This window comes from Dendrobates tinctorius, unplaced genomic scaffold (genome assembly GCF_039654945.1).
Source record: "Dendrobates tinctorius isolate UK_male_01 unplaced genomic scaffold, ASM3965494v1 ptg000036l, whole genome shotgun sequence".
NCBI classification, from domain to species: Eukaryota; Metazoa; Chordata; class Amphibia; order Anura; family Dendrobatidae; genus Dendrobates; species Dendrobates tinctorius.
The window spans coordinates 5,457,632-5,483,280 of NW_027361704.1; the positions used below are offsets into that span (position 1 = coordinate 5,457,632).

At 44.6% G+C, this 25,649-nt stretch overlaps 1 protein-coding gene across 1 annotated transcript in view; it reads left to right on the forward strand.

Moving 5' to 3' along the window:
* LCP2 (lymphocyte cytosolic protein 2) overlaps nt 1-25,649 on the forward strand; it is a 1,189,974-nt gene that overhangs the window by 760,378 nt on the left and 403,947 nt on the right. The window contains exons 12-13 of the mRNA XM_073573677.1: nt 929-954; nt 5,959-6,036. Coding sequence (XP_073429778.1) covers nt 929-954; nt 5,959-6,036 — 104 coding nt within the window. The remainder of the gene's footprint in view (nt 1-928; nt 955-5,958; nt 6,037-25,649) is intronic.

Here is a 25,649-nt window from a genome sequence, read left to right on the forward strand (position 1 = left end):
GGTTCTGGATTCCTTCTGATGCATGACAATGCTAGGCCTCATATGGCTGAAGTGTGTCAGCAGTTCCTGCATGATGAAGGCATTGATGCTATGGACTGGCCTACCCGTTCCCCAGACCTGAATCCAATCAAACACATCTGGGACATCATGTTTCATTTCATCCACCAACACTGCCTCATCAGGAGCATGCCCAGATGTTGTAATGAGGTCATACAGGTATGTCGAGGCCACACACACTACTAAGCATAATTTCCTTGTCTTGAGGCATTTCCACTGAGATTGGATCAGCCTGTAATTTCATTTTCCACTTTGATTTTGAGCATAATTCCAAATCCAGACCTCCATGGGATATTGCTTTTCATTTAAATTAATTATATTTACGTCTTATTGTTCTCATTGCATTCTACTATGTAATAAATAAAGATTTGCAACCGGAATATTTTATTCAGTGAAACCTAGGATTCAGTATTTTAGTGTTCCCTTTATTTTTTTGAGCAGTGTACACAGTATATTTAGTGACTGTGTTTGCATGCCTATATCAATCATGCCTATATGTGAATTTGTGTATAGGTGGGTGACTGTACAGTATGTAATATGTATGGAGTGAGTATGTATGCAGGCATTTCTAGGATGAGTGTGCATGCTGTATGTGTACCTCAAAAAAACTTATTAAGGTACTGTTTGAGCTTTGTATCATGACATTGGAATCATCACTTTTTAACTCAGTCATTTTTTACTACATTTTTACATTATATACATAATCAATTCCATTCATCAAAATCTGCTTGCTTTGGTAGCATGCACTTTGATTTTTGTGTGTTCCTTTCAAATGAATCATACAGTTGCGGAAATTGTGTTATAAAACCTATTGCTCCTGAATGCCCTTAAAATTATATGACTAATTAATTGTGATGTTTGTTTTCACTAGGCTGTCACACTGCCTGCAAACATAAGGTAAATTACTACACTGTAGCACGTAGTGCATTAGAAACATGAGAATTTAAAATATTTTTGTAAATAAGCATTTTTTTTTTTTATCCAACCTCTGGTAATAAATGTATCACCAAAAATTCAGTGTCTAGTATGCACAACATATTTGAATGCATCCTCCACACACAAGAGAATATCTGGCATTTGGGTTTTTGCGTGTTACCATTATTACTTTGGGAGTCCGATACCCAGCACTCCCACTGAACAGCATTCCCTTTAATATATAGAACACATTATTTGCTATGCGGTTATTTTATAATATAGTAAATTAAATGCTCAAGAAATTATGCAGAGGGGAAAATAATTATTTGATACACTTGCGATTTTGTAAGTTTTCCCACCTACAAAGAATGGAGAGGTCTGTAATTTTTATCATAGGTACACATCAGCTGTGAGAGACAGAATCTAAAAATGAAAAGCAGAAAATCACATTGTATGGTTTTTGCATAATTAGTTAGCAATGCATTTTACTGTATGACATAAGTATCAGCAAGATATATGTATCTACCATTCAGCAAGAATTCTGCCTCTCACAGACTTAATTTTCTTGCACGTATTGCCTTTCCATCTGAGCTAATATATGTAACTAGCTATTGAACCCGTTCTACACCCGGGTGATGAGCATTTTATTGGTAAATTTCCAGCGCCAATTTTTAAGACACTATGTCTGTGAATTTGCATATACATTGTCTTCAATGTAATGGCGTCGGATAGCACATTATGCGCACGTGATGACTCTGGTGCCATTTTAATGAATCATAGAATCATAGAATCGTAGAGTTGGAAGGGACCTCCTGGGCCATCTGGTCCAACCCCCTGCTCAAAGCAGGATTCGCTAAATCATCCCAGTCAGATGCCTGTCCAGCCTCTGTTTGAATGAAGTAATGTACTACAACACCAACATAGCAGTGCGCATGCGCCGGCTACAGGGATAATGGCGATGGGCGGTGCATGCACACTGCTATGTTGACATTATAGTACATTACTTTATTATAATGTCTGCGGAGTCAGCTTGTGTGCATACCTCGCTATCTGGCGCCATTTTATTGATATATATTTATAAGATATGTGGTTATTTTGCTGGTCAATAGCGTTATTATGCTGATTGGTGCCTGCACGCAGCCAAATGCAGCGGGGAGAAAATTAACAGTGGCCGCGCTGTATTCTCAGAGCAATGACTGACCGGCGCCGCTCCAACCCCATGACTGAAAGCGAATGCTCCCCCATCCTGTTATATGCTCCCCCATCCTGGTCCTCATTCTAATATATGCTCCCCCATCCTGATATATGATCCCCCTTCCTGGTCCTCATCTTAATACATGCTCTCACATCCTTGTCCCCATCTTAATATGTGCTTCCCCATCCTGGTATATGCTCCCCCATCCTATTATATGCTCCCCATTGCATTGTGCCTGTGCTGCTGTTGATCCATCTATCCATAGATAGATACATACATAGGAAAAAAAACACTCTTACTCACCTTTCCCCTACTCACCTGCACCGCGTTGCCTGCATTACTTAAATAAAATGGCACCGTAGTCAGCATGTGCGTAAACCACGCTGTCCGGTGCCATTTTGTAGAAAACACATTGTGCAAATTCCTCTTTAACAAAATGGTGAGGGAGATCATGCTATGTGCAGATGCTGACTTCAGCACCACTTTGTCTTCAACAAAATGGTGCCGGAGATTGCACTATGCGCAGGCACTTATGCATACTGTGATCTCCGGCATCACACTACTCCATCCTCATCCCCCTCCCTGTCACCACTGGATGTATTCTTCTGAGTCCTATCACACTGCGCAGGTATAGATTATATAATTCTTTAAAAGGGATTTATCAGCAGAATTTCATCCCTCAAAACTATGAATATGTGCATCCTAGCTCTTTCAAAGATAAGTCAAACTGTACCGTATACCAAGACATTCCCTCAGTCCATTCCTGAGAAGTTAGAATTTGAATTGATATGCAAATGAGGCTCCAGCTCCCCTGGCGGAGCGCTTAGAGCATGTACGTGCACTTTTGGCCACTTAAAGAGACAGACGCTTAATGCTATGTGTCCCTAGCTAATAGCTGGGAGATACTTAGTACTTAAAACATCTCCACCAGTAGGGAAGTACCTGAGTAGCAATTGTAGTTTTTCAGTCTATAAGCTGCAAGCTTGTGATCAGGTTGCTGTATTAGACCAGTTAAACCTGTACCAGTTCTGCTTTCCTATTCCGATCTTGTCTGAAATGATAGCTGAATCTGAAACTGCTCTGGCAGTATCTGAATCTGAAACAGCTTTAGCGGTACATGATCCTGGAAGTGCTCCAGTGGTACCTGATCCTGAAACCGCATCTGTGATACCTGAATCCCAAAATCACTCCGGCGGTAGCTGTGCCTTATACCCACGCAACCAGTACCAGATCCAGTATTTTTTCGATCTGAACCAGTGGCTACATCTGTACCATCTGAAAAAAGCATATATAGAATGGGAGGAATAGGGCTAAGTGACAGCACATGTGAAAAAGACTTGGGTATACTAATAGATCACAGACTGAATATGAGTCAACAGTGTGATGCAGCAGCAAAAAAGGCAAATGCAATTCTAGGATGTATTAACAGAAGCATACAGTCTAGATCACGTGAAGTCATTATTTCCCTCTACTCCTCTTTGGTCAGACCTCATCTGGAATATTGTGTCCAGTTTTGGGCACCACATTTTAAAAAAGACATCAACAAACTGGAGCAAGTTCAGAAAAGAGCGACCAGAATGGTGACCGGTCTGCAAACCCTGTCTTATGAGGAAAGGTTGCAGGATTTGGGAATGTTTAGTTTGCAAAAGAGAAGACTGAGAGGAGACTTAATAGCTGTCTACAAATATCTAAAGGGCTGTCACATTGTAGAAGGATCAACTTTATTCTCATTTGCACAAGGAAAGACTAGAAGCAATGGGATGAAACTGAATGGGAGGAGACACAGATTAGATATTGGAAAAAACTTTTTGACAGTTAGAGTGATCAATGAGTGGAACAGGCTGCCACGAGAAGTGGTGAGTTCTCCTTCAATGGAAGTCTTCAAACAGAGGCTGGACAGACATCTGACTGGGATGATTTAGCGAATCCTGCTTTGAGCAGGGGGTTTGACCAGATGGCCCAGGAGGTCCCTTCCAACTCTACGATTCTATGATTCATCTGTATCCGGTATTGCCTTGGACCCTTAGTCTGTTGTTGCTGCTGTCCTGACGCTTGGGGTCAGCTGCTGGGTCTGTCCTGGAGTAGCACCTGACTTCCACCTGGGCTCAAGTCTAACCCCCACCATCGAGTGCTTTAGTGAAAACTCAGGTGGTTTCTTAATCACGCGCCTCCAGGTTCTCACCGATCCGTGGTGTAGTGGGTCTGCGGTCCACTAGCATGTAAGTGGCACTGGGAAGAGAGTAGAACTGGAGTGACAGAAGCTTCAGATCTACAGCCTCGATTGCATATCAATTCAGATGCTGATTTCTCAGTAATGAAGGAATGAAATGGTCATGTAAAGAAAGAGCTACATGCATTTGTAGATAAAACCCAAGACGTTTGATCACAAATATGTTAACCAAGTACCCTATGTTATTTTCACGCACTATTGCTGTTTATTTACTTACTGCAGGGCATTTACTCATTTTACTTTTCTTTTGGGTTTTGTCTGTTTAGTGGCCAGTGTGAACATGTGCCTACATGCTGCGCGCACACCAACTTACTGTATATTCCAGTTCATTGCTTTTGCTTTCATGCACTTGTACTGTAGATTGAGGTGTGAAATCCTGCAGACAGATTCCCTTTAAAACTATATGTGTGCTACTTTGCTTTGCAAACAAATAGCAATAAAATATGTAAAGTGTACGAAGGGGTTGCCTAGAACTTTTGAATTGAAGAATATTCGAAGAACTGATCAGTATTAGATTAAAGGGAATCTGTCACCCCAGTTTCTGCCTATAAGATGCAGCCACCGCCATCAGGGGCTTATCTATAGCATTCTGTAATGCTGTAGATAAGCCCCCGATGTAACCTGAAAGATAAGAAAATGAGTTAAATTATACTTCCCGGGGGGCGGGGTCAGGTGCGGTGGGTGTCGCGGTCTGGTCCGGGTCCTCCCATCTTCATGCTATGACGTTCCTCTTCTTACTTCTGCTGCGGCTCCTGCACAGGCATACTTTCTCTGCCCTGTTGAGGGCAGAGTAAAGTACTGCAGTGTGCAGGCGCCGGGAATGGTCAGAGAGGTCCGGCGCCTGCGCACTGCATTCCTTTACTCTGCCCTCAACAGGGCAGAGAAAGTATGCCTGCGCAGAAGCCTCAGCAGAAGTAAGAAGTAGGACGTCATCTCTAGAAGATGGGAGGCACTGGACCGGCCGCGACACCCATCGGACTGGACCGGATCCCCGGGTGAGTATAATATAACCCGTTTTTCTTATCTTTCAGGTTACATCGGGAGCTTATCTACAGCATTACAAAATGCTGTAGATAAGCCCCTGATGGCGGTGGCCACAGCTAATAGGGCTAAAAATAGGTAACAGATTCCCTTTAATAGGGGTCCATGAACAGGAACACTCACCGATTGTCTTTTGACAGCTTATGCTGCGACCATATGTACACAGTGTGTACAGTTAGAGCAACGCAGCTCGGTACACTGTAAAGTGCTACAGATCACCTCCTGAATCAAGTCTGAATTGCAGTACCTAACAATTGCTATTGCAGATCTAAATGTAAATAGAGCTGTCTTGTACTATGTCTGATTGTGAAATTCACCTAAAAAGCCCTGAACTTTTGATTACCAGTGTTAACTTCAGTACTTATTCTGCAGCACTGCAAATCATAAGTCAAAGTGTGCCATTTGATTCCAATGAATGATTGTCCATGCTGTATATTACTCTTCCCTCTGGGCTACATTCTCTTAATGAATCATGTTCTTTGTACACATATATAGCCAATAATAACAAATATGTGTTTAGGCCTTCAGGAAAGCCAGAGCATTTACGGAAACCTGCACTGCCAAGTCAGTCTCCAGCCATAAAATCAAGCTATGCAGGGTAAGTACTACTCTGAAAGAGGCACCAGTAGAGAAGCAACCCAGTCTGTAAAATTAGAAATATATGTATACGTTATTATTTTAATTAACACCCTAGTAAAGTCTTTATTAGCCCATTTTGTCCCTAAGGGGACTGTGCCAACATTATATAATATTTTGTGTATGTATACTGCATATACTGTATGTGTCTGCAACCCCTGGCAAAAATTATGGAATCACCAGCCTTGGAGGATGTTCATTCAGTTGTTTAATTTTGTAGAAAAAAAGCAGATCACAGACATGGCACACAACTAAAGTCAATTCAAATGGCAACTTTCTGGCTTTAAGAAACACTAAAAGAAATCAAGATCAAAAAATATGGTAGTCAGTAATGGTTACTTTTCTTTTTTAAACCAAGCATAGGGAAAAAATTATGGAATGACTCAATTCTGAGGGAAAAAATTATGGAATCATGAAAAACAAACCAACACATCACTAGTAATTTGTTGCACACCACCTCTGGCTTTTATAACAGCTTGCAGTCTTTGAGGCATGGACTTAATGAGTACTCTTCATCAATCTGGCTCCAACTTTCTCTGATTGCTATTGCCAGATCAGCTTTTCAGGTTGGAGCCTTGTCATGGACCATTTTCTTCAACTTCCACTGAAGATTTTCAATTGGATTGAGATCCGGACTATTTGCAGGCCATGACATTGACCTTATGTGTCTTTTTTCAAGGAATGTTTTCACAGTTTTTGCTCAATGGCAGGATGCATTATCATCTTGAAAAATGATTCCATCATCCCCAAACATCCTTTCAATTGATGGGATAAGAAAAGTGTCCAAAATATCAACATAAACTTGTGCATTTATTTAAGATGTAATGACAGCCATGTCTCCAGTGCCTTTACCTGACATGCAGCCCCATATGATCAATGACTGTGGAAGTTTGCGTGTTCTCTTCAGGCAGTCATCTTTATAAATCTCATTGGAATGGCACCAAACAAAAGTTCCAGCATCATCATCTTGGCCAATGCAGATTCGCGATTCATCACTGAATAAGACTTTCATCCAGTCATCCACAATCCACGATTGCTTTTCCTTAGCCCATTGCAACCTTGGTTTTTTCTGTTTAGGTGTTAATGATGGATTTCATTTAGCTTTTCTGTATGTAAATCCCATTTCCTTTAGGCGGTTTCTTACAGTTCAGTCACAGACGTTGACTCCAGTTTCCTCCCATTCGTTCCTCATTTGTTTTGTCGTGCATTTCCTGTTTTGGAGACATATTGCTTTAAGTTTCCGGTCTTGACGCTTTGATGTCTTCCTTCGTCTACCAGTATGTTTGCCTTTAACAACCTTCCCATGTTGTTTGTATTTGGTCTAGATTTTAGACACAGCTGACTGTGAACAACCAACATCTTTGGCAACATTGTGTGGTGATTTACCCTCTTTTAAGAGTTTGATAATCCTCTCCTTTGTTTTAATTGACATCTCTCATGTTGGAGCCATGATTCACGTCAATCCACTAGGTGCAACAGTTCTCTAAGGTGTGCTCACTCCTTTTTAGATGCAGACTAACGGGCAGATCTAATTTGATGCAGGTGTTGGTTTTAGGAATGAAAATTTACAGGGTGATTCCATTTTTTTTCCTCTGAATTGCATAGTAACATAGTAACATAGTTAGTAAGGCCGAAAAAAGACTTTAGTCCATCCAGTTCAGCCTATAAAATTCTGTCAGAATAAATCCCCAGATCTACGTCCTTCTAATGAACCTAACAATAACTGTTAGATACAATATTGTTACGCTCCAGGCAAACATCCAGGCCTCTCTTGAACCCCTCTATTGAGTTCGCCATCATCACCTCCTCAGGCATGGAATTCCTGATTCTTACTGCCCTAACAGTAAAGAATCCTCTTCTACGTTGGTGTAAAAACCTTCTCTCCTACAGATGCAGAGAATGCCCCCTTGTGACCGTCACCTTCCTTGGTATAAACAGATCCTCAGAGAGATATTTGTATTGTCCCCTTATATACTTATACATGGTTATTAGATCGCCCCTCAGTCGTCTTTTTTCTAGACTAAATAATCCTAATTTTGCTAATCTCTCTGGGTATTGTAGTTCCCCCATCCCCTTTATTAATTTTGTTGCCCTCCTTTGTACTCGCTCTAGTTCTATTATATCCTTCCTGATGATATTGAGCGATTCCATTTTTCCCCTATGCTTGGTTTACAAAAGTAACCATTACTGACTACCACATTTTTTGTTCTTGATTTCTTTTAGTGTTTCATAAAGCCAGAAAGTTGCCATTTAAAATGACTTTAGTTTTGTTCTATGTCTGTGATCTGCTTTTTTTCTACAAAATTAAACAACTGAATGAACATTCTCCAAGGCGGTGATTCCATAATTTTTGCCTTGGGTTGTAGTATTGTTTTTTTATTGGGGCAAGGGCTAAAAATGGCACACAACACCGTGACTCCCCCATAGAGTAATAAAATACACAGATAATCCAAGTAAGGCTATGTTCCCACTATGAGCTTTTGATGTTGCAGATTTTCAGCACCACTTCTGGGCCTACTATATAAATTAGGTTGCTTACGTTTTTATCACGTTTTTGACGTCGTGGTTTTTGTCTCTTTATGGTGTGTCATGCTTTAAAAAATGCTGATGTGTTTTCTATAATTCTTGGCATTTGGCTTTGACAAAATTTATTGATATACTTAGGTGCATATTACATGCTTTTTCGCTGTGTTTCCACCATGAAAACGCACTTTTTTTTACCTGCGGAACTTCTGCACCTAATGCAAGTCAATGGGGAAAATCCGCACAGAAAGCTCAGCGTAACTGCAAAAGTAATTGACTTGCTGTGGATTTGAAATACGTACTGCAGGTCAGCTTACTGCATTAATAAGAAGTGCAATGGGACTGAGATTTGTAGAAATCCCATCCACTTTGCTTTAACTGTAAGACATTGCGGTTTTGACCAAAATCTCATTGTGGGAATGCAGCCTAACAGGACAAATTCAGCCTACTATATAGACCTATAAATAACTCATCAAAACTTATGATAATGGCAAATAACCAAGAAAATATTTAACAGAAATATATAGAATTGTATTGATTAAAATACACAAAAACAGAAGGAAAAATATAAAAACCCCCAATAAAGCCAGAAAAAATAGACAGTGTGGTCAGGGGTAAATCACATTATGGCAAAAAATATATACCGTATATACTCGCGTATAAGCTGAGATTTTCATCCCTTTTTTTTGGGCTGAAAGTCCCCCTCTTGGCTTATACGTGAGTCACATAGCCAGGGGGTCGGTGGGGGAGGGGGAGCGGGGATGTCAGATCATACTGACCCCCCCTGTTGTGAATTCTCTCTCTAGTTTCCCTCTGGTGATCACTGAAGATAGTGGAGCTGGTCAGATTGAGAGTTCTCTTTCTGGGCTCCCTCTGGTGGTTACTGGAGGAAATGGAGCTGATCTGATTGACAGTAGCTTGCCACCTAATAATGAGGAAGACGATTGGAGATCTGGGGTTTCTGATTGGGATTTAAGACAGCTGACTCCCTCTATCCCTGATGGTGATTTTCTTCCTGTGCCTCCTGAGGTTTGCTGTCTCCTGCTCTTTCCCTGCATGTTCAGCTAAGTGGTTCATTTGCTATTCTGTTTGCATTTGATCTGGTTTTGTTTATCTCTGCTTTGTGCGGGTCAGCTAGCTCCAGCTGGGGCTGTGCTGAATCACCGCCCATATGTTACTGCATGTGCCAGTTTATTTTGTCCCCTTTTATATTGGTCTCTTTTTGCTTTGCTTTCAAAATATACCAGAGTGCTGATATTGTGTGGGTGAAGTTGTGCGACTTCAGTGTTTTTGTGCATCAGACGTGTTGGACTTTTTGCAGGGTTTTTTGCGTGATTGCAGACAGTGTCTTTCCTTTCCTGTCCTGTTTAGTCAGTGTGGGCCCCATCGTTTGCTGTCTATTTTTCTGCCTGCGTTTGTGTTTTCATCTTGTCTCACCGACAAAATATGTTTGGGGGCTATCTATTCCTTTGGGGTCTGCTCTGGGGCAGTTTAGATTTCCCTTTCTTGCATTAGGCTTAGTTAGCTCTCCGGCTGTGCCGAGGCATCTAGGATCATCGTAGGCACGCTCCACAGCTACTGCTAGTTCTGTGGACAGGATCAGGGGTCTGCATCCGCTTAGTTACCAACCTCTCTGGTTTTCTGTGGCTTAGCCGGGGCCTGCTATCCTCCTCGGTGACCCATTCATAACAAAATCACCAGCCTAACTGTAGACTCCAGGGTACTCTAAAGAAGGAAAGAATTTAAAGAAAAAAAAGTGTCAGAATTTTTTTTTTCATATATTTTTTTCCTCTTTTTTTTTTTTCTGGGGCTGTAGGAGGATCTTTTTTGTCTAAATGGAGACTAAGCAATTGTCTGATCGTGTTGAGCACCTCGCTGCTGAAGTGCAGGGAAATTCTGCCTATCTCGCTCAATCATCTGCTGTTGAACCAAAGATCCCTACTCCTGATGTGTTTTCTGGGGATCGGTCTAAATTTTTGAATTTTAAGAATAGTTGTAAACTATTTTTTGCTTTGAAACCTAACTCATCGCGGAGCTCTGTGCAGCAGGTTAAAATTGTCATCTCCCTGCTACGCGGCGATCCCCAGGATTGGGCCTTTTCTTTGACACCCCGTGATCCTATTCTGGCTAATGTGGACGTGTTTTTTCAAGCCTTGGGGTTGCTGTATGATGACCCTAATATTATTGATCAAGCTGAGAAAACTTTATTGGCATTGAACCAGGGTCAGGATTCTGCAGTTATATTGTCAAAAATTCCAAAAGTGGGCGGTCCTTACTAAATGAAATGACTGTGCCCTAGCAGCTCTCTTTTGGAAGGGTTTTGCAGAAACCGTAAAAGATGTTATGGTGGGATTTCCTGTTCCCTCTGGTCTTGACGTCTCTGTCATTGGCCATTCAAATTGATCGGCGTTTACGTGAACGTAAAACTACACGAGAGGCGTTGCCGCCTTTCGAACTAACTTCTGAACCCATGCAAAGTGATAGGGTTTCGTCTAGGGCGCAACATCAGGAGTTTAGAAGGCGTAATAAGTTTTTTGTTTTTTTCTGTGAGGACGTCTCTCATACTATTGCTGTCTGGCCTAAACGAGAAAAGCGTTTTGCTCACACATTTGCGGTGGGCAGTGTACAGCCTAAGTTCCTTTTGGCAATTACCCTGATCTGCTCCTTGTCTACATTTTCTGCTAAGACTTTTGTTGATTCAGGAGCAGCTTTGAATCTGATGGATTTGGACTTTGCTAAATGTTGTGGTGTTCCCATGATACCTCTGTGGACTCCTATCCCTTTGAGGGGTATGGATGCTACTCCCTTGGCGGAGAGTTTTGGACCCAGGTGATATTGCGGGTTGTCCAGGACCACCATGAAAATTGTAAATTTTTGGTGTTGCACAATTTGCATGATACTATTTTTCTGGGTTTCCCTTGGTTGCAAACTCATAATCCTGTTTTAGATTGGAAATCTGTGTCTGTGGTGAGTTGGGGTTGTCAATGTGTTCTTAGTGACACTCCTGTTTTCTCCACCTCTCCTCAGTCTCATGATATTCCTGACTATTTGGCTGATTTTTCTGATGAATTCAGTGAGAGTAAGTCTGCGTCTTTGCCTCTTCATAGGAGATATGACTGTGCAATTGAGTTAATGCCCGGATGTAAATTTCCCAAGGGTCGGCTTTTCAACTTATCAGTACCCGAACATGATGCTATGCAATCTTATATCAAAGACTCGTTGGGGAAGGATCATATTAGACCATCCTCTTCACCTTTAGTTGCTGGTTTTTCTTTTGTAGCCAAGAAAGATGGTTCATTAAGGCCCTATATTGACTATCGTTCCCTTAACAAAATCACTGTTAAATATCAGTACCCGTTACCCCTGATTTCTGATTTATTTTCCAGAGTTAAAAGTGCCTGTTGGTTTACCAAGCTTGACCTCAGGGGGGCGTATAATCTTATTCGCATTAAGCACGGCGATGAATGGAAGACGGCGTTTACTACTCAGGAGGGACATTTTGAGTACCTGGTAATGCCTTTTGGGCTCACTAATGCCCCTTCTGTCTTCCAGTCTTTTATGAGCGATATTTTAAGAGACTTTATGGATAAGTTTTTGATCATTTATCTGGATGATATTTTGATCTTTTCCAGTGATTGGGATTGTCATGTGGAACATGTCCGGACTGTGTTCCGGATTTTGAGGGAAAATTCTCTGTATGTTAAGGGATCGAAGGGCCTCTTTGGTGTACAGAGGATTTCATTTTTGGAATTCATTTTGTCCCCGTCAGCTATTGAAATGGACCTGGCCAAGATACAGGCCATTTATGATTGGGTTCAGCCCACTTCTTTGAAGGCTCTTTGATCCCCAGAAGTTTTGGGGTTTTGCGAATTTCTACGGTTAATTTACAAGTAATTTTTCTAGTATTGTTAAACCACTGACTGATTTGACCAAAAAGGGCGCTGATGTGGTGAATTGGTCTCCAGAGGCAGTTTCAGCATTTCAGGAGCTTAAGCGGAGATTCACTAATGCTCCAGTTCTACAGCAACCTGATGCCCCACTCGCATTTCAGGTGGAGGTAGATGCATCTGAGATTGGTGCAGGAGCCATTTTGTCCCAAAGAGATCCGGTGACTTCTAAGAAGAATCCCTGTGCCTTCTTTTCTCGAAAATTCTTCCCTTCTGAGCGTAACTATGACGTGGGGAATCAGGAATTGTTAGCCATGAAATGGGCATTTGAAGAGTGGAGACATTGGTTGGAGGGAGCTAGACATCAAGTTGTAGTCCTCACCGACCACAAGAATTTGATTAATCTTGAATCAGCCAAATGCTTGAATCCTAGACAGGCTAGGTGGGCTTTGTTTTTCACACGTTTTAATTTTGTGGTCTCTTTTCTTCCGGGCATTAAGAATGTTAAGGAGGACGCCCTTTCTAGGAGTTTCTTTGTGGATTCTCTTATTGTGACCGAGCCTACTACAATTCTAAATGAGGGTGTAGTTCTTTCCGCCATCTCACCCGATTTGAGACGTGCCCTGGAGTAATTTCAGGAGGACAAACCTGAACGTTGCCCTATGGGAAAATTGTATGTCCCTGACCAGTGGAGGAAAAGAGTAATGTCTTAAATTCATTGCTCCGCGTTGGCTGGTCATCCAGGTATTTTTGGTACCAGATATTTGGTGAGTCAGTCTTTTTGGTGGCCTGCCTTATCTTGTGATGTCAGGAATTTTGTGCAGTCCTGTGGGACTTGTTCTCGGTCCAGGCCCTGTTCTCGTTCTAGTGGGTTGTTGATGCCCCTGCCGGTGCCCAGGAGGCCATGGACTCATATCTTAATGGATTTTATTTCTGATCTTCCTGTCTCTCAGAGAATGACTGTTATCTGGGTGATCTGTGATAGATTTTCTAAGATGGTCCATCTTGTACCACTCCCAAAGTTGCCATCTTCTTCTGAGTTGTTGGTGCCCTTGTTTTTCCAACAGGTGGTTCGGTTGCATGGGATTCCTGAGAACATTGTGTCGGACAGAGGAGTCCAGTTTGTTTCCAGATTTTGGAGAGCTTTTTGTTCCAAACTGGGAATTCAGTTATCTTTCTCCTCTGCATTTCATCCTCAGACCAATGGGCAGACTGAGAGAACAAACAAGACTTTGGAATCCTATTTGAGATGTTTCATATCTGCTGATCAGGATGAATGGGTATCATTTTTGCCCTGGCCAAATTTGCGCTAAACAATAGGGCTAGTTCTGCCACTTTGATGTCGCGCTTTTTCTGTAACTTTGGGTTTCATCCTCGATTTTCTTCAGGGCATGTAGAATATTCGGCCTGCCCAAGTGTGGATTTTGTGGTAGAGAGAATGCAGCAGATTTGGGACCAAGTGGTGCATAAGATGTCCCACTCTCGGGAAAAAGCCCAACGGTTTTCCAACTGGCATAGGACCATTGGTCCCTGGTTTAAAGTGGGTGATATGGTTTGGTTGTCTTCAAAGAATATTCTTATGAAAGTTGTGTCTCCAAAATTCAAGCCAAGATTCATTGGACCTTATAAGATTTTGGAAATCCTTAATCCCGTTTCTTTCCGTTTGGCTCTTCTAGTTACGTTTAAGATCATAACTTGTTCCATAAATCCTTGTTGAAGAGGTTTGTAGAGTCTGTAGTTCCCATGGTGGCACCTCCTGACCCTGTATTGGTTAAAGGTAATTTGGAGTATGAGGTAGAGAAAATATTGGATTCTCGTCTGGCTAGACGGAGACTCCAGTACCTGGTCAAATGGAAGGGTTATGGCCAGGAGGATAATTCTTGGGTCTCTACTTCTGACATTCATGCCGAAAGATTAGTTCGTGCTTTTAACCGGGCCCATTCTGACAGGCCCAGTGGCGTGGATGAGGGTTCGGTGACCCCTCCTCAAGGGTGGGTACTGTTGTGAATTCTCTCTCTGGCTTCCCTCTGGTGATTACTGACGATAGCGGAGTTGGTCAGATTGAGAGTTCTCTTTCTGGGTGTTAGGAACGGCGCAACGCACTAAATAAATAAATAATAAAGTGCGTTCGCCGCTCGGGGTCCACCGTGCAGAAGGTGTTAACACTGCTGCTAAATAATGGCGAACACTAAATATGGCGGTATTATTATTCGCGGGTTGCACGTAACCCGATGTGCACTGAGCGTACTCTGTTAGCTTCACAGAGACGCCTAAGGTATTAACATAAATGCTGAGCGTGTTGGACTCACAGGTCTCAGAGAAGTGCGCGCACAGTATAAGGTCACAGGAGCTGAACCCTAGGCAGAGGGTCAGAGTCTGTCTAGACCTACACAGTAGCAACTAAAGACTATACTAGCGCATGGCCGAGCGGACATGCAGACCTTTTATAGCCGTGCGCTTCCGGGACCTTCCAGATCTCTGAGATGGACCAATGAAATCCGGAGACGGACTTGAGCATGTGACTCCCGATCTCCAATGGGAGATCGTCTCGTGAGCATTCCCAGTAGCGCGACGAGAGGACGTAGCCTCTGGAGCGTTTTGCTGCAAAGCAGCCTGCATTGCTGTTGCTGACCCAAAGGCAGGTCTGGGCAGAGCGTCTGGGACGCTGAGACTGCTGAGAAATCTCCTCTGCGGTTGATAGACAATGAGAGACCGCAGAATGTGAGGCTCTGGATTCCTGCTGAGCCGCTGCAGGAACCCAACACCTATCATTACCCCCCCTCCTAGGGCCTGCTCCCCCCTGAGCCTTCCAATCCCAAAAACACACAACCTTGTGTCCCATAGAGGCATAGGCCTCAGAATTGTCCGAAGACAAGTCTGATGTCCCGGCAGATGGCTCGGAAAACCAGGACATGTGAACAGGTTTGAGAAGGGACAGGTGGAAAGCGTCAGGAATGGCAAAGTCGCCAGGAGCAAAAGTTGGAGCGGGGCGCCGATATGTGTCGGCGGGCGTCTTCATTCTCTCCTTAGAGGCTTGAGTGACATGCAGGGTGCGACCCAAACAGTCGCGAACCTCCATTGCCTGGTCTGCCACCGGCAAGGGATTCAGTAACCCAGTCGACCTCTGTTTAGAGGAGCTGCTCCGAGCACAAGAGGCGCATGCCTGAATGTATTTTTCTCCTTCGTCTCATTGGGGGACACAGATACTGTAGGTGTATGCTTCTGCCGCTAGGAGGCTGACACTAAGTGAAAAAAAGAGGTTAGCTCCTCCTCCGCAGTATACACCCTCGCCCCTATTGCGGGCGGAAATCAGTTTTTTGCTTAGTGTCCTATGGAGGCACACATAGTCTGGATCTCTCCAGACTATTCTTTTCTATTTTTTTCTAATTTACTATGAAGATGAGACAGGGGTGACGGATCCTATTGAAAGGGTCCGATCTCCCCAAACCATCAACGGGCGAGCACGTGTTGAGTATCGTCTCCGCGTATACTTTCCCGCACCGAGGGACATATCTGGGACTTTTCCCCAGACTTGTATTTTTGTTTGTTATTTTATGAAGATGAGACAGGGGCAACGCATACTATTGAAAGGATCCGATTTCCCAAAACCATCAACGGGCGAGCACGTGCGAGTATCCCTCCACGTATCCTTTCCCGCGACGTGGGACATTATGCCAGACTTAGCCCTGTCCACCCCTAGGTATTGAAACCCTGGGCTTGCACAGAGGCACAAGACTAGTCTGTGCGTCCCCCACTGCTCCACCAATGCTAGACGGCGGTGCTGCAAGGTGGCGGACGGTCCCTCTCCTCACCCCCTGAAGGGGTTAGATGGAGTTAGGGTGCCTGCACCGTCATATTTTTAATCAAAGACCCCCTCACATATCTGCGCTCAGGCTGAAGAGGATCATCGGTGAGGAGAGGGTCGGGGAGTGCTCCTGCGAAGATTTCGGGCTGGAGCCCACAGTCGCAGCACGCCTCGCGGCGTCCACTAGCCATGCAAGAGAAGGGCTGGATCCGTCAGGGACAGGAACGCTGTGCCGGTCAGTAGCGCCATTTTTTGGTACTGCGACCCCCCCCCGGTCGGGTAGGGGAAATATTGAGGCCGCGGCTTCGGCCGGAGCTAGGCCGTGGCCGGAAGTTCCGCCCTCGGGGCCGCGTGTCACTTCCGGCAGCCCGCCCCGCACTCAGCGGTAAAAATCGAGGCCCCGCTTCGGAGCACGGGCTAGGCCGCAAAATGGGAGTACCGCCCCTAGAGCGATTTTACAGGCTGGTGCGCGCCACAGATGTCGGCGCGCGATTTAAAGGAAGCATCCAGGGGGGCGCAGGACTGGGGTAAGTGCTGCCCGAGAGGCCACGCTATAGGGAAAAACGAGGGGCTACCTCTTCCCCATATCCCCTGCAGCGGACAGATACAGCATGTCCGAAAAAAGCAAAGACGCACACGTTCTTTTACGCAGCATGCATCTCTTGTCGGGCTGCGTTTCCACGGGCGCAGAGCAAGCGTTTATGCGAAACCTGCGAATCCAAACGCGCCCAGGAGCCCTCCCCTGCGACCAATGTGTCAAATCCCCCGGAGTGGGCCCGATCACTGTCACAGTACATGGCGTCCCTTACGAGAGCAATAGAATCCCTTCAAGCCCCAGATAGGGGCAGGGACAGTGTCTCGCCGCCTTTAGAGGGAATCTCCACCTCACAGGAGCCTCCGGCCTGCAGGGGCCGCCCTCACTCCAGGCAGACCCGGGGGAAACGAATCCACACGGTGTCGCCCAGTCCATCCGGTGCCTTCGGCATCTGTAAGATCTGCTTCTCGCTCCCAGTCACCTGTGGTTGATAGCGAGCAGACCTCAGATTGCGACTCAGACAAGCCCATTGACCTGGACACTCCAGAGTCACGTGAAACAGTGGACAGTCTCATAGAAGCCATCAATCAGACCCTGGGGATTGAGGATGATACCGCAGCGGCTACAGGGCATAAAGTGGCATGTAAACGAGTGAAGCGGCCGCACATAATTTTTTCCTCTCACCCTGAGTTTGAGGACATAGTGCAGCGGCACAGAGAACGTCCAAAACGGCGTTTTTCTTGGGTTAAAGGGCACTCGAAAAGCGTTATCCGTTTGCTCCGGACCTCCGTAAACAATGGATGGAATCCCCGATAGTGGATCCTCCGGTTTCACGCCTGGCCACTAAGACCCTGTTATCTGTCCCTAGGGTTTCTTCGATTAAAGATCCCACGGACTGCCTTATTGAGAGCCTAGCTCGTTCAGTATATGAGGCGTCAGGGTCTGCACTCGCTCCCTCGTTCGCAGCAACTTGGGTAGCCAAGGCTATGATATCATAGTCAGAAACATTAAACAAGGTCGCACAGGAGCAGGATCTACCTGCTGAGATCTCGGAGGTCACAGGTCAGATGACGATAGCCGGAGATTATGTAATGAATGCGTCTTTGGATGCGGCCAATTGTTCAGCACTTGCTGCCGCTAATGTAATCTCTATCTGAAGAGCCCTATGGTTGAGGACATGGCGGGCCGATTCTACTTCCAAGAAGTCCTTGACTTCCCTGCCTTATCAGTGCGGCCGCCTATTTTTGGATCAACTTATCTCCGACTCCACAGGAGGAAAGAGCGGGTTTCTCCCTCAACAGAAGGTTAAACCGTTTTTTCGTCACCCGGTTCAGGCACGTTTTCGGGCCTTTTGCAGTGCCACCGGCCATTCTAGGCCGGGCATGATGGCATTGGTCAGGTGGCGGCCGCTAAGCAGCCTGAGCCTGGTCCGGGACCCGAATAGGAGACCGGTCCGGGGTCATGCGTTAAAAGACTCCAGGTGGACTACGGGGCCCAATTCCGCCACCTCAGGCCGCCCCAACCAGGATAGGGAGCGGCAGGTCATATAGAGCCAACCCATTGGGGAGAATGCATGCTCAACAGGCCAGAAAGAGGGGACCCAGATCCTAAGGATCATCGGCCAAATGACTTGAGGTCTTTACCAGACGACACCAGCAAAGTGGGCGGCCACCTACTGTGTTTTCACCACGTCTGGGCCAACATCGCTCACGACGCATGGGTAAAAGAATTGGTGTCCTCAGGTTACAAAATAGAATTTGTCAGATACCCTCCAAGATGGTTTTTTCTTTCCCGGCTTCCCAGGGTGGATACCCAGGTAAGGGCTCTATTGGGAGCCATCAAGTCGCTCCTGCACAACGGAGTCATTGTTCCAGTGCCAGAACACGGAAGAGCTCAGGCGTTCTATTCCAACCTTTTTGCGATTCCCAAAAAGGACGGGTCTGTCAGGCCTGTTTTGGACCTAAAAATTCTGAACAAATTCATCAGGATCAGGCATTTCCAGATGGTGTCTCTCCGTTCAGTCATAGCGGTCATGGAGCAGTGAGAATACTTGGCATCAATTGTCAGCCAGGACGCATTTCTGCATATTCCCATGTTTTCCTCCTCACCAGAGGCGTCTACGCTTCGCCATCAGCGTTCAGCATTTTCAGTTCGTAGCGCTACCCTTCGGGCTAGCCACGGCTCCCAGAATATTCACAAAGGTTATGGCAATTGTCAGGGCCACACTGCATTCTCGAGGCATAGTCGTCTTGCCTTATCTGGACGACCTCTTGGTCAAGGGCCCATCAATACGGGCATGTGAGGAAGGTGTCAACATCACGCTTGATACTCCTGCCGTTTAGATGGTTGGTCAATGCAAAGAAATCATCCCTTGTGCCAGCTCAGAGGATCTCCTTCCTAGGAATGATCTTCGACACTTGCTGAGGGTTGATAATTCTCCCTCAGGAAAGGGCGCGCCAACCAGTCCCTCATACCATCCGATCCGCGATAAGGATCCTAGGGAAAATGGTGGCAGCAATCGAAGCGATACCTTTCGTCCAGTTCCATCCTTCACCCCCTGCAGCACGCCTCATGTCAGCCTGGGACAAGAATCCTTTCACGCTCGATCGGCGGTGCAAACTGTCCTCTCAAGTCAGGCAGTCATTTGGATGGTGGATAACCAGTTCCTCTCTGGCCTAGGGGAAACCTTTCCCCCCATGTCATGGGCTGATAATGACAATCGACGCCAGTCTCCTCGGTTGGGGAGCGGTGTTTCGCCACCATATAACCCAGAAACGGTGGTCGTCACAGGAGGCACGCCTCCCGATCAACTTATTGGGGATACGTGCAATTCTGCTGGCTCTGCAGAAGTTTCATCACTTTCTAGCAGGCCGCCCTGTCCGGATTCCATCGGACATCGCCACGGCGGTGGTTTACATAATTTGTCAGAGGGGAAACTGCAGCAGAACAACCATGCGCGAGGTGGAGCACGTTCTTCAGTGGGCCGAAGCAAACCACTTGGTGATTTTGGCTGTCCACATCCTGGGCGTGGAAAATTGGGCGGCAGACTTCCTCAGCCGGCCGGGTCTTGCATCCGGAGAGTGGTCTCTACATCCCGAAGTTCTTCAACAGATTTGTCAACTGTGGGGAGCTCCATATGTGGACCTGATGGCTTCCAGAGTGAATGCCAAGGTGTCCACATATGTCGCTCGGGCCAGGGACCCGCAGGCATTCGCGGTGGACGCGTTGGTTCTGCCATGGAACCAGTTTCGCCTCCCATATCTATTTCACCCACTGCCACTACTCCCGAGAGTCAGCAAAGGGATCAAGACGGAAGGGGGGCTGGCGATTCTGCTGGCCCCTGACTGGCCCCGTCGAGCGTGGTACGCAGATCTAAGGCAGCTGCTTGCTGATGTTCCTTGGCGCCTGCTAGAGCGCCCAGATCTACCGTCTCAAGGGCCAATTTGCCACCCGAACTCAGGGACCCTGTGTTTGACGGCAGGGCCATTGAATCTTGGATTCTAACCCAGGCAGGGTTCGGGAGCAAGGTGGTCGCTACAACGATTAGCGCCCGGAGGCCTGCTTCAGCATGAATTTACCACCACACCTGGAAGGTGTTCTTTGCTTGATGTTGAGGCCGCGGTGTTTCTCCACTAAGATTCTCGATCTCCAACATCTTGGTTTTTCTCCAGTCTGGCTCAGAGAGCCGCGATACCTCAGTCGGTAGAGCATTAGACTCGGGCTTTGCCCCAGGTTTCCGCAGGAGACAAATGTCGGCCTTATCCGTCCTGTTCCAGTGCAGGGTTGCTACCAATTTGCAGATGAAAACTTTTCATCCGGGGAGTGTCCCACTTGATACCTCCCTATAAGGCGCCGATGGACGCCTGGGTTCTCAAGATGGTCCTAAGTGTTCTACAGGAAGCTCCATTGGAACCGCTTCAGGATATCGCTTTGAGGTACCTTTCCTGGAAAGTTGTTCCCCTAGTGGCCATCACTTCCATCAGGCGGGTTTCAGAGCTGGCGGCTCTATCCTGCCGAGCTCCGTTCCTCACTTTCCATAGGTATAAGGTGTAAGAAAAAGTCCTACTGAGAGCTGGAAGAGTCGGGAAGAAGTTCCACAGACAATCTCTTATCAAGCTGAGGTTGAAGGTTTATTCGGAGATACACAGCAAGACAGATACAGAATAACAGAGGAGTTGGAATATGCGGGCAAAAACAGGAATTCAGACAGGCAGAGATTTGCTAGGAGGTCTGGCGATGGTAAGGCTCTGTGCCCTGGCCATGGTGAGGCACAGTGGCATGATGGCGATGGAATGGCCCCGATCGACAGTAACAGGAGCTTCTTATACATTATCAGAGCAAAGAAAGCTGCATTTTGCCGCAGAGGGCGTTAACATTATAATTCTAAGGCGTTTTCATGGTAATCTACAGAAACGTGGTTTAGAAAAGAGAATATAATGACATAATACGAAGATATTAATTAACATTTCTTCAAGCAACACTAAAACCCATAAGTCATTGGTATCTATGGCTACTGTCCTAAAATCTTATCATTGTCTCCAGTCTAGGTCCCTAAATTCTTACATCCTGACATTTTAACTACTCTACTCTTCGCTACCACACTATCACGTATAAGCATACTGACCATATATTTGTAACCTGTGACCCTATTGATTGATCCAATCTTCCTCTACGCACATCGGCTGAGGTTGCTAGGAGACATGATCTCATTTTCCATCCTCCATTTAATACATTTTATCAGCTCTTTTGTAAAAGTTGAATCTTCTCTAACTTTCAACAAAATGGCTGCTAGAGACAACATGGCCGCTCAGTATATTATGACTGACCATTCTCTTACAAGTCCCCCTCTTGTACTCTATCCAGAGTACAACATACAGTACTGTAATATTCATGGGTGAATTATTGAAAATAAGAATATGGAGGTAATTCAGCACTTTATGCACGTGTGTGTGTAAGGCAAAAGTCCCTAAAAATAGAACAAACACATAATAAAAAAAATAATTCAAATAGTCCCAAAAATAAGTTGCACAATAGTCAAGTCTTTTGGTCTATTTCTTCTCATTCTTTGTCTTCTGGATTTTCCTGATCTTCTCCCCCTCTCACACTATCAGAGTCCCACTGTATAGAATCATAGAATCATAGAATCGTAGAGTTGGAAGGGACCTCCTGGGCCATCTGGTCCAACCCCCTGCTCAAAGCAGGATTCGCTAAATCATCCCAGTTAGATGTCTGTCCAGCCTCTGTTTGAAGACTTCCATTGAAGGAGAACTCACCACTTCTCGTGGCAGCCTGTTCCACTCATTGATCACTCTAACTGTCAAAAAGTTTTTTCTAATATCTAATCTGTGTCTCCTCCCATTCAGCTTCATCCCATTGCTTCTAGTCTTTCCTTTTGCAAATGAGAATAAAGTTGATCCTTCTACAATGTGACAGCCCTTTAGATATTTGTAGACAGCTATTAAGTCTCCTCTCAGTCTTCTCTTTTGCAAACTAAACATTCCCAAATCCTGCAACCTTTCCTCATAAGACAGGGTTTGCAGACCGGTCACCATTCTGGTCGCTCTTTTCTGAACTTGCTCCAGTTTGTTGATGTCTTTTTTAAAATGTGGTGCCCAAAATTGGACACAATATTCCAGATGAGGTCTGACCAAAGAGGAGTAGAGGGAAATAATTACTTCACGTGATCTAGACTGTATGCTTCTGTTAATACATCCTAGAATTGCATTTGCCTTTTTTGCTGCTGCATCACACTGTTGACTCATATTCAGTCTGCGATCTATTAGTATACCCAAGTCTTTTTCACATGTGCTGTCACTTAGCCCTATTCCTCCCATTCTATATATGCTTTTTTCATTTTTATTGCCCAGATGTAGTACTTTGCATTTCTCCCTGTTAAAAACCATTCTGTTAGTTGCTGCCCACTTCTCCAGTTTATTTAAATCTTTTTGAATCCTCTCTCTCTTCTCTAGTATTAGCTATCCCTCCTAGCTTTGTGTCATCAGCAAATTTAATCAGTTTACCCTCAATTCCTTCATCTAAATCGTTGATAAAGATGTTGAACAATACAGGGCCCAGGACAGAGCCCTGTGGTACCCCACTTGAGACATTCTTCCAACTGGATGTGCAGCCATTTACGACCACTCTTTGGGTCCGATCACTAAGCCAGTTATGAATCCACCTAACAGTTGCCTTGTCCATTCCATACTTAGTCATTTTTTCAATAAGGATTGTATGAGAGACTTTGTCAAATGCTTTGCTGAAGTCAAGATATACTATATCTACAGCATTTCCTTGATCCACCCAATCAGTAATACCATCATAGAAGGAAATTAAATTAGTCTGACATGACTTATTAGTTACAAACCCATGCTGACTCTGTTTAATCACTTCATTCTTATCCAGGTATTGACATACATGTTGTTTAATAATTTGTTCAAAGATCTTTCCTGGTATAGAAGTCAGACTCACCGGCCTATAGTTGCCTGGGTCCACCTTCTTCCCCTTTTTGAAGATAGGAACAACATTTGCTCTTCTCCAGTCTTCTGGCACTTCTCCTGTTCTCCAAGAATTTTCAAAGATTATGGAGAGGGGTTCAAAAATATCTTCTGCTATCTCCTTCAGTACTCTGGGGTGTAATTCATCTGGACCTGGAGACTTGAATACATTTAGGTTAGCTAAGTGTTTCCTCACTATCTTTCTGTTTATAGATATCCTGGATTCTTCTATTCCCTTAATAGGACAGTGAATAGCAGTTGATGTTACATTTCCTTTCTGAGAGAAAACAGATGCAAAATAGGAATTTAAAAGTTCAGCCTTCTCAACATCCTGTCTTACCATTTCATCATTTTCATCCTGTAAAAATCCTATAGCATCTTTGACTTTTCTTTTACTTTTGACATATCCCCAAAATCCTTTATTATTGCTTTTGACATCTCTTGCAAGCCTCAATTCATTTTCAGCTTTAGCTAATCTGATTTGTGCCTTGCAGGTTCTGCAGACAGCATTATATTCTTCTTTAGATATGCCTCCTTCTTTCCATTTTATAAACATTTTTTGCTTCCTTTTTAGCATGTGCTTAAGTTCTGTGTTCATCCATCCTGGTTTCCTTAAATGCTTCCTATTCTTCCCTCTTTTCGGAATTGTTAACAACTGTGCTTTGAGAATTTCATTTTTCAAGATTTCCCATCCTTCCTGGACATTTTTGTCTTTAAGGATATCCAGCCATTGGATCCCTCCAATTCTCTTTCTGAATCCCTTAAAATCTGCCTTTCTGAAATCTAACCTTGACGTCTGAGTCTTCACAGGTCTTCCGCCTCTAGTTATCCAAAATTCTAAAATAGCATGGTCGCTACCTCCTAGGGTCCCAGCCACTTTTACCTCCTCAACCATTTCCTCCCTGTTTATAAGGATTAGATCCAAGGTAGCAGTTCCCCTTGTTTTCTCCTTTACCTTTTGGAAGATAAAGTTGTCAGCAAGAGAGGATAAGAATTTCCTTGACCTGTTAGTTTTGCCTGAGAGAGATTCCCAACAAATGTCTGGATAGTTGAAATCTCCCATGACAACTATGTCATATTTTTTGGAGAACTTGGCCATTTGATGCATAAAGAGTTCATCCATATTTTCAGCTTGCACAGGCGGCCTGTAGTAAATGCCTACAATGGTGTCCTTTCCATTGTTCTGTCCTTGTATTCTTACCCAAACAGTTTCCACAGAACTCCCAGTCTCTGAAGCTTCAATCTCTGTGCAGATATACGCATTTCTAACATACAATGCGACACCCCCTCCTCGTTTATCAAGTCTGTTTCTTGCAAATAAGTTGTATCCTTCTAGTCTTGTATTCCAATCATGTGTATTGTCCCACCAAGTTTCAGTGATTCCAATGACATCATATTTCTTTTCCTGTGTTAGTAGTTCCAATTCTCCTTGTTTGTTGCCCATGCTTTGTGCATTAGTATAGAAACATTTTAGTTTGTGATTGGTTTCTCTTTCTCCAATATTTTTTTTTATTAGATTCTTTCGTCTTTGTTCTTCCTTTCCACTTCTAATAACAGAGTTCTCAGTAGCATTTGTCAGGTGTATGGCTTTTTCTGGTCTTTTGCTTCCCTTCCCATGTTGTTCTAGTTTAAAGCTCTCCTTACAAGTGTAGCAAGGCGACTTCCAAATACCTGCTTTCCAGTCTTCGTAAGGTGCACCCCATCTCTAGCAAGTAGTCCATCGTATAAGTAGTTCACTCCGTGATCCAGAAATCCAAATCGTTGCTGACGGCACCATCGACGTAGCCAGTTGTTCACCTGCAGAATCTTATTCCACCTCCTTGTTCCATGGCCATCCACTGGGAGGATGGAAGAGAAGACCACCTGCGCTCCCAGTTCTTTCACTTTCTTGCCTAAGTCTTCAAAGTCTCTGCAGATGGTTTCCAGGTCATTTCTTGCGGTGTCATTTGTCCCCACATGTAGTAGCAGGAATGGGTAGTCATCTGTAGGTCTGAAGAGTCCTGATATCCTGTCAGACACATCTTTAATTTTTGCACCTGGAAGACAGCACATTTCTCTTGAAGTTATATCCGGTCTGCAGATAGCGGCCTCTGTTCCTCTCAACAGGGAATCCCCCATGACCACCACTCTCCGTTTCTTCTTCACAACATTTTTCTTTCTCCATCCAGGAGGACTCTGAAGGCGTACAAGGTTGCTGTTTGTTGGCAAAGTCTTATCCTGATGTATTTCTTCATCGTTTTCCTGCGTGAGAGCCTGGTACTGGTTTCTGAGCAGTATGGGTGCTGACTGCCTCCTGATCCTCCTGCTTCTCTGGGTCACATGTGTGAAACA